The 11,731-nt window shown below is 59.1% G+C and overlaps 3 protein-coding genes across 7 annotated transcripts in view; 2 read left to right on the forward strand and 1 right to left on the reverse strand.

Annotated features, from left to right (window-relative positions):
• The first annotated feature begins 6 nt into the window (after nt 1-6).
• On the forward strand, nt 7-2,855 carry AUP1 (AUP1 lipid droplet regulating VLDL assembly factor). 5 transcript variants are annotated; one of them, XM_045286749.1, is made up of 12 exons: nt 7-62; nt 144-281; nt 353-503; nt 704-888; nt 1,094-1,166; nt 1,264-1,337; nt 1,555-1,621; nt 1,734-1,836; nt 1,936-2,055; nt 2,145-2,260; nt 2,450-2,568; nt 2,650-2,855. In XM_045286749.1, exons 1-12 carry the CDS (start codon nt 10-12, stop codon nt 2,834-2,836), a joined length of 1,386 nt encoding a protein of 461 aa, XP_045142684.1. In that variant the 5' UTR covers nt 7-9; the 3' UTR covers nt 2,837-2,855. The 5 variants fall into 5 exon arrangements, with proteins under 5 accessions (XP_045142684.1, XP_004696169.1, XP_045142685.1 ...); XM_004696112.3 differs by having other exon boundaries at nt 2,672-2,855; XM_045286750.1 differs by having other exon boundaries at nt 2,522-2,568.
• Nucleotides 2,856-3,996: 1,141 nt separating this feature from the next.
• DQX1 (DEAQ-box RNA dependent ATPase 1) lies at nt 3,997-8,975 on the forward strand. Its single transcript, XM_045286895.1, has 10 exons — nt 3,997-4,233; nt 4,471-4,664; nt 5,060-5,444; nt 5,757-5,990; nt 6,084-6,444; nt 6,528-6,719; nt 7,411-7,530; nt 7,687-7,877; nt 8,171-8,361; nt 8,568-8,975. Exons 1-10 carry the CDS (start codon nt 3,997-3,999, stop codon nt 8,722-8,724), a joined length of 2,262 nt encoding a protein of 753 aa, XP_045142830.1. The 3' UTR covers nt 8,725-8,975.
• Nucleotides 8,976-10,688: 1,713 nt separating this feature from the next.
• The window catches only part of TLX2 (T cell leukemia homeobox 2), a 1,428-nt gene continuing 385 nt past the window's right edge, over nt 10,689-11,731 (reverse strand). Inside the window, exons 2-4 of the mRNA XM_030884569.1 lie at nt 11,623-11,718; nt 11,001-11,238; nt 10,689-10,905 (exon numbers count right to left, since the gene is read on the reverse strand). Coding sequence (XP_030740429.1) covers nt 10,689-10,905; nt 11,001-11,238; nt 11,623-11,718 — 551 coding nt within the window. The remainder of the gene's footprint in view (nt 10,906-11,000; nt 11,239-11,622; nt 11,719-11,731) is intronic.

An 11,731-nucleotide genomic window follows, 5' to 3' on the forward strand; every position in this document is an offset into this window, starting at 1 on the left:
GCAGCTGCTATGGAACCTCCTCCCCCGGCGCCGGGGCCGGAGCGGCTCTTTGACGCGCACCGGTAAGCGCTCCGGAGGAAAGAGGCCGGCTCCCGCGCCCTCTCGGCTCCCGCGCCCCCGACCACCCTGCCTCTCGCCCACAGGCTCCCGGGTGACGGCTTCCTACTCCTCGCGCTGCTGCTCTACGCGCCCGTCGGGTTCTGCCTCCTGGTCCTGCGCCTCTTTCTCGGGGTCCACGTCTTCCTGGTCAGCTGCGCGCTGCCAGACAGCGTCCTCCGCAGGTTCGGACTCGGGCGCTCGGGGAGGGTCGGGGGCCGCCCCGGCCCCCAGTCACCCCCGCCTGCGTCTCCAGGTTCGTGGTGCGGACCATGTGTGCGGTGCTGGGGCTCGTGGCGCGGCAGGAGGATTCGGGGCTCCGGGATCACCGCGTCCGAGTCCTCATTTCCAACCACGTGACACCTTTCGATCACAACATAGTCAACCTGCTCACCAGCTGTAGCACCGTGAGTGGGGGCGAAGGCAAACTGCCCTCCGAGGGGGCGGTTCCCCGAGCCGAGCGCAAGACTGCCCTCTGCCCCTCCCCTGCCCACGTGGGCTTCCCCTGAGGACTGCGAAATACTGACCCTTACCCCAACCCCACCTCCCTGCCTTTCGTGCCTGCCGCCCTCATTTCCCACCGCTATCCTCTCCTGCCTCTTCCCAGCCCCTGCTCAATAGTCCGCCCAGCTTTGTGTGCTGGTCGCGGGGCTTCATGGAGATGGATGGGCGCGGGCAGTTGGTGGAGTCCCTCAAGAGATTCTGTTCGTCCACGAGACTTCCCCCGACCCCACTACTGCTCTTCCCGGAGGAGGCCGCGACCAACGGCCGGGAGGGCCTCCTGCACTTCAGGTGGGTCAGCAAAGGTATTGGACTCCCACTGGGGTGATGGTCAAGCTTGGGGACCCTTGAGATTTCAACTCTTGCCCCCCCCTCCACAACCTTCCCCAAGACTCCTATACCACATGTATGTAGGTATACGATTTGACAGTTTCTTGTACTGTCCAGTAAGAGCTGCTGAGTGGACGCCCACCCCACCCTCTCCTTTTTCTTTTAGTTCCTGGCCTTTTTCTATCCAGGACGTGGTCCAGCCTCTTACTCTGCGAGTTCAACGACCCCTGGTCTCCGTGGTGAGTTCATCCTAGACCAGGGATCTAGGGCTTGGGGTGCAGGCAAGTTCCCCACCCCTGGCCTTGGCTCAGACCTCACTTCATGCCCTCCCCGCAGACAGTGTCCGATGCCTCTTGGGTCTCAGAACTGCTGTGGTCACTCTTCGTTCCGTTCACGGTCTATCAAGTAAGGTACTCGCTATCACTTTCTTGGTGCTGAGCTCAGCTCAAGGTCAGGATCTGCCTCCACCAGCAGATCTCATAGCAAAGTTGGCACCACAGTCTATCTTGTCTCCCCACCCGCACTACCACATTCCATGAAGAGGTAGCAAGAGTGGGGGGGTGGGGGGGTGGCGGGGTGACAGCTTCTACCCTCTGTCCCCAACATGGCCCTGGGTTGTTTTTGCAGGTGGCTCCGCCCTGTTCACCGTCAGCGGCAGGAGGGGAATGAGGAGTTTGCCCTCCGGGTACAACAGGTGATGGGGTGCACCCGCAGGGTGGCGGTTAGCATTTCTCTGAAGAAGAAGAAGATGGGAGAAGGCTGGAGGCCTGGGATCTTGATGCCTTTGCCCTTCCGATTCGCCCTAGCTGGTGGCCAAGGAATTGGGCCAGACAGGGACACGACTCACACCAGCAGACAAAGCCGAGCACATGAAGCGACAGAGACACCCCAGAATCCGTCCCCGGTCAGGTGTGTGGTCGGTTCACATGGCTGTGCTTCTGCTGTATGCCTCCCTGTGCTGTGCCAGTGCTGTGCTCACTCACTGTGTTTCCGATTTCCTCTCCGCAGCCCAGTCTTCTTACTCTCCCTCTCCGGGCCCTTCTGCCGATGTTCACCAGGCAACTCTGGCGCAGCAAGTCAAGGAGGTTTTGCCCCACGTTCCACTGGGCGTCATCCAAAGAGACCTGGGTATGGGGAAGGGTGGCCTCCCACCAGAGACGAGTGGGTTGAGGGGAGAACAGGAGCAGATCTTCCTCTGTGTCTTCTCTTCTTCCCAGCCAGGACTGGCTGTGTAGACTTGACCATCACGAATCTGCTGGAGGGGGCGGTAGCCTTCATGCCTGAAGACATCCCTGAGGGAACCCAGGCCCTTCCTACTGCCTCTGCCCCCAAGGTGAGACCCCAGACATGAGGGTCAACTCCACACCTGGGGGAGGGAAGAGGGAGCGCGCATGCTCCCTCGCCCTGACCTCTCTTTTTCGATCCTGAGATGCTAGCACGGTGCCTCTCTTGCAAAGTAGGCGCTCGATGCGTGTTTAATGATGATGACCGCGCACGCCTTCTGACATTGTGATCACCTCAGTTCCCCAGCTCTGGCCCGGTGACCCCTCAGCCCACAGCCCTAACATTTGCCAAATCCTCCTGGGCCCGGCAGGAGAGCCTGCAGGAGCGCAAGCAGGCACTTTATGACTATGCCAGAAGGTGAGGAGGCTAGAGGACACCGCATCGGAAGGGGCGAGCTGCAGGAGGGACTCCAGCGCGCAGCTGGAACAGCCCGCACAGTGTCTTCCTCCGTGTCCCACAGGAGATTCACAGACAGGCAGGCCCAGGAGGCGGACTGAGCTCAGAGCAACAGGATGGCACCCAGAGCCGCAGGACGGAGGCTGGGGCAGCCCTCACCCACCTCACAACAGGCTGGATGGGTGGCTGGTGTAGAGGGAGGGATGGGGCTCCCCCGAGGTCACATTAAATTCAGGGTTTTCATTCAAGGTCTCTGTTGTGTCTTTGGGTCTCAAGAGCCCCCTCAACACCTCCTTTTCCTCGTCTGGGAGGGTGGGGGTGGAGGGTGAAAGCACCCTGGTGAGTTTCTAGGGGGTGGTCAGAATGGAAGGTCGAGTCACCTTGTGGCCCAGAGATACGCTATGCTAAGGAGCTGACTAGACTGAAAACAGCAGCAACCGGAGCCCAGCTGCTTGTGTTTACCCCAGGCTTGTGCACAGACACCTGCAGAACTACAAGTCCCAAGATGCACTTCACTCATTGTACACGTCCTGTTTGGGATTCACACATGCTCAGTGTGGTGGTTAGAGCCTGGTTTCCATAGGCTCCTGCCTGAGTAAGATAAGGTGGAGCAGATGGCACCTCCCCAACACCAGGGTGGAGCCGGAATTTACCTTTGTACTTTATGCCGTTGGAGGTGGTGGCAGTCCCCCAGGGGTGGCTTCTGGAACTGGCTGCCACCTTGACACGTCTCAGCGACAAGCAGGTTTGAATACAGGATTCTTTTGGTGGTGCTGCCCCTGGGGGTCCCCTGTATTAGTCGCAGGGTTTTAATGCTGGGGTGGTACGTAGTTCACTTCAGCTGGTCCTGCATTTGAAGAAAAGGAGCCCTGGTCGTGTGGGTTAAGCACTGGGCTGCTAAGCACAAGGTTGGTGGTTCCAGCCTAGCAGCTCTGTGAGAGAAAAGTGAGGCCAGAAACCCCAAGGAGCACTTAGTTCTCTTCTGTCCTGTGGGTTGCCACGCACCGGGATCGATTCAGTGGCAGGGAGCTTGGTTACTCCCTGGTGAAGTGTCAGACTGCTAACTCAGGTCAGCCGTTCAAACCTATCAGCTACTTGTGAGGAAAGCGTGGCCGTCGGCTTCAGTGAACATGACAGACTTGGAGACCCTGGGTGGGGTGGTACTCTTGTATAGGGTTGCCATACGTCTGAACTGGAGACCTAGCGAGGAGCTTTGTTCTTAGGGGTTCTACCCTGCGGGCAAGCAGTGTTGAGGAGTACGGGCTCCAGGGCATACTCACCTGAGCGGGCAGGTGAGGGATCTGGGCTGCAGTGGGAAGATGCGGGCAGCTACCAAGTGGGAGGCCTGACTGGCCGTCCTGCCTTCTGTAGGTCCTCCCAAACGTTACCATGGCCTCACAGCCCCTTGGGCTGGCAGAAGAGTCCAGCCAAAGCCCTGGGGAGTCCGAACTGGCTGTGAACCCCTTTGATGGGCTCCCCTTCTCTTCCGGCTACTACAAGCTGCTTGAGCAGCGCCGAGCCTTGCCCATCTGGGCTGCTCGCTTCACCTTCTTGGAGCAGTTGGAGAGCAGCCCCTGCGGAGTGGTGCTGGTGTCTGGGGAGCCTGGCTCTGGCAAGAGCACCCAGGTGGGGGGATGCTGAGTGGATGGAGGGAGGGCTGGGATCCTGGCCCTTCCTGGGGCAAGGGTAGTGGGCTGGGAGGCCATGGGGAAGGGGGAGGCAAAGGGAGATGGGTTGGCTCGGCTCCAGGGTGGTTGGTGAAGGTCCACGAGGCTCCTTATATAGGGGATCAAGTTGACCATAATAGTTCCCCCAACACGGAAGTCCTTCATCTCCCTAACTGGCTGCCCTTCCTTACCCCAGATCCCTCAATGGTGTGCAGAGTTTGCGCTGGCCAGGGGCTTCCAGCAGGGCCAGGTAGCTGTCACTCAGCCCTACCCTCTGGCTGCACTGAGCCTGGCTCAGCGAGTTGCCGATGAGATGGATCTGACCCTGGGTCAGGAGATTGGCTACAGCACCCCCCAGGAGGACTGCACTGGGCCCGACACCCTGCTCAGGTGGGGCCTCCTCCAGGCCTGACCCCAACCGAATCAAACTCCCCTCTGAACACGCCCTGCCAGCTCACCATAGCCCCTCTCTGTCCGGTTCACTGCCAATCAGGGGGAGCATAACTGCTGAGTTGAGCCCTTTTACTCCCCCCAAGCGTCCTCAGACCTGCACAAAAGCTGGCTTGCCCAGCTAGAGACTCGGGCTACAGGGGTCTTGAACAAGGGTTCAGGGGTCTTGAACAAGGGTTCCCCGAGTGGGACAGTACAGGGCCAGAGGCTCAAGATGTCAACCAGTTTTTCCGGCCTTCCGTGTCCAATCCAAGTCCCCTGAAGCAGCAGCCCCTTTGGACTTCTGGAGCCAGGCAGTGTCCCCTCTGACTCCTGCTTGTTACCAATGTCACCAGGTTCTGCTGGGACAGGTTGCTCCTGCAAGAGATGGCCTCAGCCCGGGGCACTGGAACTTGGGGTGTGCTGGTGTTGGATGAGGCCCAGGAGCGTTCAGTGGCCTCAGATGCACTCCAGGGGCTGCTTCGAGATGCCAAGCTGGGGAACCTCCCAGGGGACCCCAGAGTCGTTGTCATTACTGACCCCGCCCTTGAACCCAAGCTCCGAGCCTTCTGGGGAAATCCCCCTATTGTGCGTGTCCCCAGAGAGGCTTGTGGGAGTCCCACCGTCATCTACAGGGACACTGTCCCTGCTGACCGGGTGGAAGCCACCTGCCAGGCTGTGCTTGAGCTATGCCAAGAAGAGGCTCCAGGTGACGTGCTAGTGTACCTGCCCAGTGAGGAGGTAAAAGGGGGGAGGGGTCACATAAGGGGCTACTCATGTATGCTGCCTTCCCGTCCTGGGGGGAGGGGGGCTGGTGTATTTACGTTGTTGGGGTCCTGAGGGAAATCTCAAAGACCTCAGGGTACACAGTCCTACCACATTCCTTTTCATTCCCTGGCATGAAGAGACCTGTGGTTCAGTGAGCCCCTGAAATGAAAACATTCCCAGTTTTATGCTTATGTATATTTTTCAGGGTGAAACTATCAGCCATTTTTTTAAGGGCTTGTGACCCCAAGAGGTGAGAACTGTCTTAATGCCCCACCCTTTCCCCAGGAAATCTCCCTGTGCTGTGAATCCTTGTCCAGGGGAGTGAGGTCCTTGGACCTCCCCGGGGCTCCCCTGCGGTTGCTGCCCCTTCATCCCGGCTGCGGTCAGGCCACTCAGGCTGTGTACGAGGATGCAGACCTGAGTGTCCGAAAGGTCGTGGTCACTCACTGGCTAGCTGACTTCTCCTTCTCCCTGCCTTCCATCCGACACGTCATTGACTCGGGATGGGAGCTCCGAAGTGTGAGTGAGCAAGATGTAGGGGTGTGGAGATAAGGGCAGAAATGACCCACCATGGCCTCTCTTGACCTTGGTTGGGGTTGGGGGGGGTGACAGGTTTACAAACCTCAGATCCGAGCAGAGTCCCAAGTGTTGAGACCCATCAGCAAGTGTCAGGCAGACGCCAGACGGCTTCGGGCAAGAGGGTCCCCACCAGGTAAGCTCCCGTACCCTGAGAGCCAGCCTGAGAAGAGTCACCAACACGCAAACCCTGGGGTGTCTACAGCAGTCTTTCCCCAGGACTTTGTCCCCCCAGGATCCTGCATCCGCCTGTATCCAAAGTCCTTCCTAGAGCAAGAGGAGGTGCCCCCACTGCCCCAGCCTAGGGTGTGGGAGGAGAAGCTGAGCCCCCTGCTATTACTACTGAAAAGGCGACAGATTGCAGAGCCAGGAGAGTGTCACTTCCTGGACCGGCCAGGTGAGCATCCCTCCTACCCAAGTCCTGCAGTCTGGGGACCCTGCCTGAGGCCTCAGGCCCTAGTAGCCCTGTCTCCCCACCAGCTCCCGAAGCGCTGATGCAGGCGCTGGAAGACTTAGACTATCTGGCTGCCCTGGACGATGACGGGGACTTGTCAGACCTGGGAGTCATCCTGTCTGAGTTCCCCCTGCCCCCAGAGCTGGCCAAAGCCCTCCTGGCCTCCTGCGAGTTTGACTGTGTGGATGAGATGCTCACCCTTGCAGCCATGCTCACTGGTATAAACGCCCTCCCTCTGGCCCTGGCTGCCACTGTCCGTTGGTATTTTACAGTTCCTCCGGCTAGTGCTGTGCCCGGTGAAAGGCGAACTGTCTCATCTGCTCCCATCCTTTAGTCTTTTTTCTCTGCTGGTTCTTGCCCACAACATGCTCCCTCCCTCCCATCTCTTACGACTAAAACACATCCCTTTCTGGCAATACTATCCTTCTGAGTCATACATTTATGTATCTGACTCCTGATCTCTACCAGAATAGTCCAAACAAAGGGCGCCCACATGACATGGTGGTTACGCATTGGGCTAACCCTGAGGTCAGCAGTTCAAAACCACCAGCTGCTCCATGGGAGGAAGATGGGGCTTTCTACTCCCCTACAGAGTACAGTCTCAGAAACAAAACAAAGGCAGCTCTGCCCTGTCCTGTAGGGTCACATACACACACCTATCCTGCTGATCAAGTTTGCTTAGTGCTTGCCCTCTTCCACCAGACTTCAAAGCTGGCTCTCAGGGCAGAGGTGGTCTTGATTGATTGAGCTCCAATGTCTAGTAAAGTGCACAGCTCCTAGTAGTTATCAATGTTTTGGATAAAGCTCTGAGGGAGACTTCTGCCTTTTCAGAGCTTCACCTCCTCCAAACACGGCACTGCTGCCCTTTCTGAGCCCCCACAAATGACCACTGCTCTTTTCTGCTTCCAGCTGCCCCTGGGTTTACCCATCCTCCGCTCTGTGCAGAAGAAGCGGCCCTACGTCGGGCCCTGGAGCACACAGATGGTGACCACAGCTCTCTGATCCAGGTGTATGAAGCCTTCACGCTGAGTGAGTGGCCTGCTGTGCCCCCTCGTGTGGAATCCTGTCTCCCTCACCCAGGGGAAGTGGGTGCAACCAGCAGACAGGAGGAGGAGCGCCTGCAGCCAGAGGCCGGGTTCTTCGGGGTCTCAGCCTAATTTGTAGCTGGTCCCTTTCCTCTCCTAGATGGGGAAGACGAGGCCTGGTGCCAGGCTCGGGGTCTAAGCTGGGCAGCGCTGTGCCAAGCCCGAAAACTTCGGGCAGAGCTCCGAGAACTCATGCACCACATCGAACTTCCCTTGTCCCAGCCGGCCTTTGGCTCCGAGCAGAACCGGAGAGACCTTCAGAAAGCCCTGGTGTCGGGATACTTCCTCCAGGTTAGTGGGGAGGGAGAAAGGGGGCCGTGGCACAGGAAGCGAATACTGGCATGTCACAGATCTCTGAGATTGAGGTCCAAGAGTGGTTTGAAGGGTTCTTTGGAACCAGGAAAGCCTTTTCCTTTGAGGTGTTGGGATACAAAGGACTATGGCAATGCCATTTGGTATACAGTAGGGACGCCCCAGCACTGGACTTCTGACTCGCTCCCCGCCCTTCCTCCTGCTCAGCTGTCTTTATTCTTCTCTGTCTGCCTCTCCCTCACTCACCCTCTCACTCTTTTCCTTCCAATGAGGTGGCTCGAGACACAGACGGAACTGGAAACTACCTGCTCCTGACCCACAAGCACGTAGCGCAGCTCTCCCCACACTGCTGCTACAGAGGCCGCAGGCCCCCAGCCAGACCCCCACTGTGGGTGCTTTACCACAGTTTCTCCATTTCCAAAGACAACTGCCTTTCCATCGTTTCTGAGATTCACCCACAGCTGTAAGTTCCCTGACAACTTCCTATGCCACTACGTTTCTCGAGCTGTGGGACCAGGTGATGGCTGGAGAGCCAAGAGGAGGGAATCTTTGTGGCTCGTGATAAAGAGAGGGGAAGGGCTTGTGGGAGGGGAGGGGAGAAGTTGAGGAGCCTATGTCACAGGATAGGAAGATTGTTTAAAAAGATTCTTCTCTGCTCTTCTCTGTCAGGCTGGTGGAGTTGGCACCCCCATATTTCCTAAGGAACCTACCCCCTAGTGAAAGCAGAGACCTCCTGTATCAACTGAGGGAAGAAATGGCCGGTTCTTCAGCAGGGAGTGAGTCCTCCTCCACGCAGGAACTCGGAGACCCCTGTGTCCTGCAGTGACCTGCCTAGGGACTGACACACTGATCTCGTCTCCCAAGATCCTCCCTTGGGCTAGCACCGATGCAGTCAGATTGACAAGTCCCAACTTTAGGGGCAAGTGTACATCCTGGAGCCCAAATCCAAGAAAGAGTGGGCTGGAAGTGGAAGGAATGGGATAAGGTACCTTTCCTTAGCTATTTCCTCCCCCGGCCTAAGCCAAACTCACCCTGTGCTCCGTGCTGCTGTATAAAAGACATTTCTACAGCACCAAATCTGCATCTGGTTCTGTGGCACCATATCCAACATCCATGTGGTACAAATGGCACAATCAAAGACCAACTCCTCTAGCCATTGCCACCGGCCTGGTCCCCACTGTTGGCCAACCCTTTGCACGTTGTCATTACCACAGAGGATACACAGTTTGGCAGCAATTGGCCTTTGGCCCTGTCGATAGCCCGCTTCCCTCTGTCACACTGCTCCAGCGTCCAGGGGAGAAAGAAATGAGGGCACGCTAGAAACCCACGGAAGCATTCCAAACGTTCCCTTGCGTCTTCATACAACTTCAGTCCTGCTTTTTAAACCTGTAGGCCTATTGCCCTAGCTTCTCAAGGTCAACTTGCCAACAGGAGCCTTCCAGCAGCCCCTGACCCACCCACCCGAGGAAGTTTCCCTCAACTTCAGAGACTGCACGTCTCTATAGTTGGAAGCGGGCCGTGACTTGCCCCTTTTCGCTCTGTAACTGTGAACATGGTCGCTCCAGTAGAGGCCAGTGTATTTGTAGGATTTGGTGGGAGTCCTCGCAGAGCTCCCGCCTCACTGGAGATGGTTCTTATTCCATCTAGCTCCACCCTCACACTTACCCTCACCTCTGCCAAAGCCCGGCTTTGAACCTGTCTGGCTTCACCTCTGTCGGAGAATGTGCATTTCCATTTCGACCCAGTCATACGGAGTCACAATCGGTTTAACAGGGTCCTGGGATGAATCTTAGAGCTCCCCTAGGCGAGCACCTTATGGATTCTTATAGATCATCTGGGATCCCTGGACGTGCAGATGCTGGAGTGGAAGCGGCATGCGTGGGTTGGTAGCCTGGCATCATAGGCACTTTCCCAGAATATATTCTCTCTAGGCCTAGGATGGACCTAGTTTTACCCAGAGTTCCTCTTGCTCCAATCTTCCTACAGTCCCCTTGTCGCCCTCCACCCAGCAGCATCACTGCCTCCCGGTTCTCTACATTCCCCACCCTGGAGTTACTTTGGACGCACCTCTAAGGCTTGTCACTTCCACACTATTCAAATCCTGGTTACCCTAATCCCACTGGGCCCATTAAAGGGGCCCACCTCGTCCTTCCCTCCCCTCCCCTCCCCTCCTGGCGGGCGCCAGAGCCAGATGCGTTTTCTGAGATTTGAGATTTCCGTTTGGTGCATAACAGGCTGCACACACTCGAAAACACGGGGCTCAGAATCAGTTCTGTTGCTGGAAGGAATCCTTAGCAATTACTTTACAGTTGAGGAAGGCCAGACAACCTGCAGGTTCCTGACAGTCTCAGGCTTTCCGGCGTGGGGTCTCCTTCATGCCTCCGCTGTCCTCAGAGTCCTCCTTCCTTCACAGTTTCCTAACCGCGCAGCGGAGGCGCGGAGTTCAGCGCCTCGGTCCGGCTCAGGCGCAGAAAGCGGAGCGCCCTTCTCACCCACCCGGCAGAGTCCCGAGCCTCCCATTGGCCAGCCCGCCCTCCTCCCGGCACGTCATTGGCTACCAGCCTTCAGGTCCCGCCTACTTGGCGCCTCAAGTTCCATCCCGTGCGCTAGCGGTTAAATGAGAAATGGCGGGAAAGGCCGAGGCCCAGGGTGCCGGGTAGGGTGGCTCTACGTCGGCTGGGCGCCCGCAGGTGGCCGAAGAGCCCTCAGGGACAACCTCCAGGCCCGCTGCTCCTCAGATGCTCCGCCGCCACGAGGCAGCGGGAGGCGCCTGCGTCCGGCTCGGGGCGCTCACACCACCGAGGCGAGCCCAGACACGGAGGCCACCTTGTTGTCCTCTGCCCAGGGCTGCAGGTTCTGAAGCGCGAAGAGCGACGAGTTGTGCAGACAGAGCGGGTCCGGGGGCAGCGGCGGCCGCAGGGGCCGCGGCAGCGCGTCCTGCTGCAGGTGCAGGAGCAGGCGGCCCGCGCGGTGCCGCTCGGCCTCCCGCTCCTCGGCCGTCTGGCGCCTGGGCGGGCGGAGAGCCGGGGTCAGCGAGGCCGCCCGTGCGGCGGGGAGCCCCAGCCCGCCCGCGGCCCTGGGCCCGGCCCGCGCGCGCCTCACCGCCACTTGGTGCGCCTGTTCTGGAACCAGGTCTTGACCTGGGCGTCAGTCATGCGCAGGGCCTTGGCCAGCGCCGCCCTTTCCGCCGAAGCCAAGTACTTCTGGCGCAGGAAGCGCCGCTCCAGCTCCAGCACCTGCGAGCGCGAGAAGGACGTGCGCGGCTTCTTCCGCTTCGGGGGCGTCCGGTTTTGGTAGGGGTGGCCGATGCGGCGCGTCCCGGAGAAGGGAGAGAGCGCGGCTGCGGAGAGGACCGAGGAACAGGGGGTGCGGGGTGGGGTGGGAGACAGAGAAGAGAGCACGGTCGCTCCGGCTCCGCGCTCAGCACCCCTGCAGTGGAGGGCCCCAAACCAAAAAGGGCCTCCCTCTGCACGGAAGGAAGAAAAGCGAGCTGCCCACTTCACCCGGCCCTCGGGCGCACGCGGCGTGGCCCGTGGGACTGCCGGTGGCGGTGCTGGCCCCGACGGCGCTCCCTCCCCAGCGTCTCTCGGCCCGGCAACCCAGAGATCCCATCCGGGGAGATGAGCTGAGTGCGGAGCATAGGAAAGGGGTTGGGGCAGAAGGATCAGAGGTGAACCCGAGGCAAGCATGGGGCAAAGAAGCTGGAGGGCCCGCACGACCTCACCCGTGAGCCGGTCCTTGGCGAAGCGGCGGCCGCTGTCCATCCAGGGGAAGGTGAGGCCCGCTAGGCTCCCGGCGCCGCCCAGGCCCGAGGGTCCCAGCCAAACTCACCC

Source organism: Echinops telfairi, unplaced genomic scaffold (assembly GCF_000313985.2).
Source record: "Echinops telfairi isolate 266 unplaced genomic scaffold, ASM31398v2 ScPeMD7_9;HRSCAF=40, whole genome shotgun sequence".
NCBI lineage: Eukaryota > Metazoa > Chordata > Mammalia > Afrosoricida > Tenrecidae > Echinops > Echinops telfairi.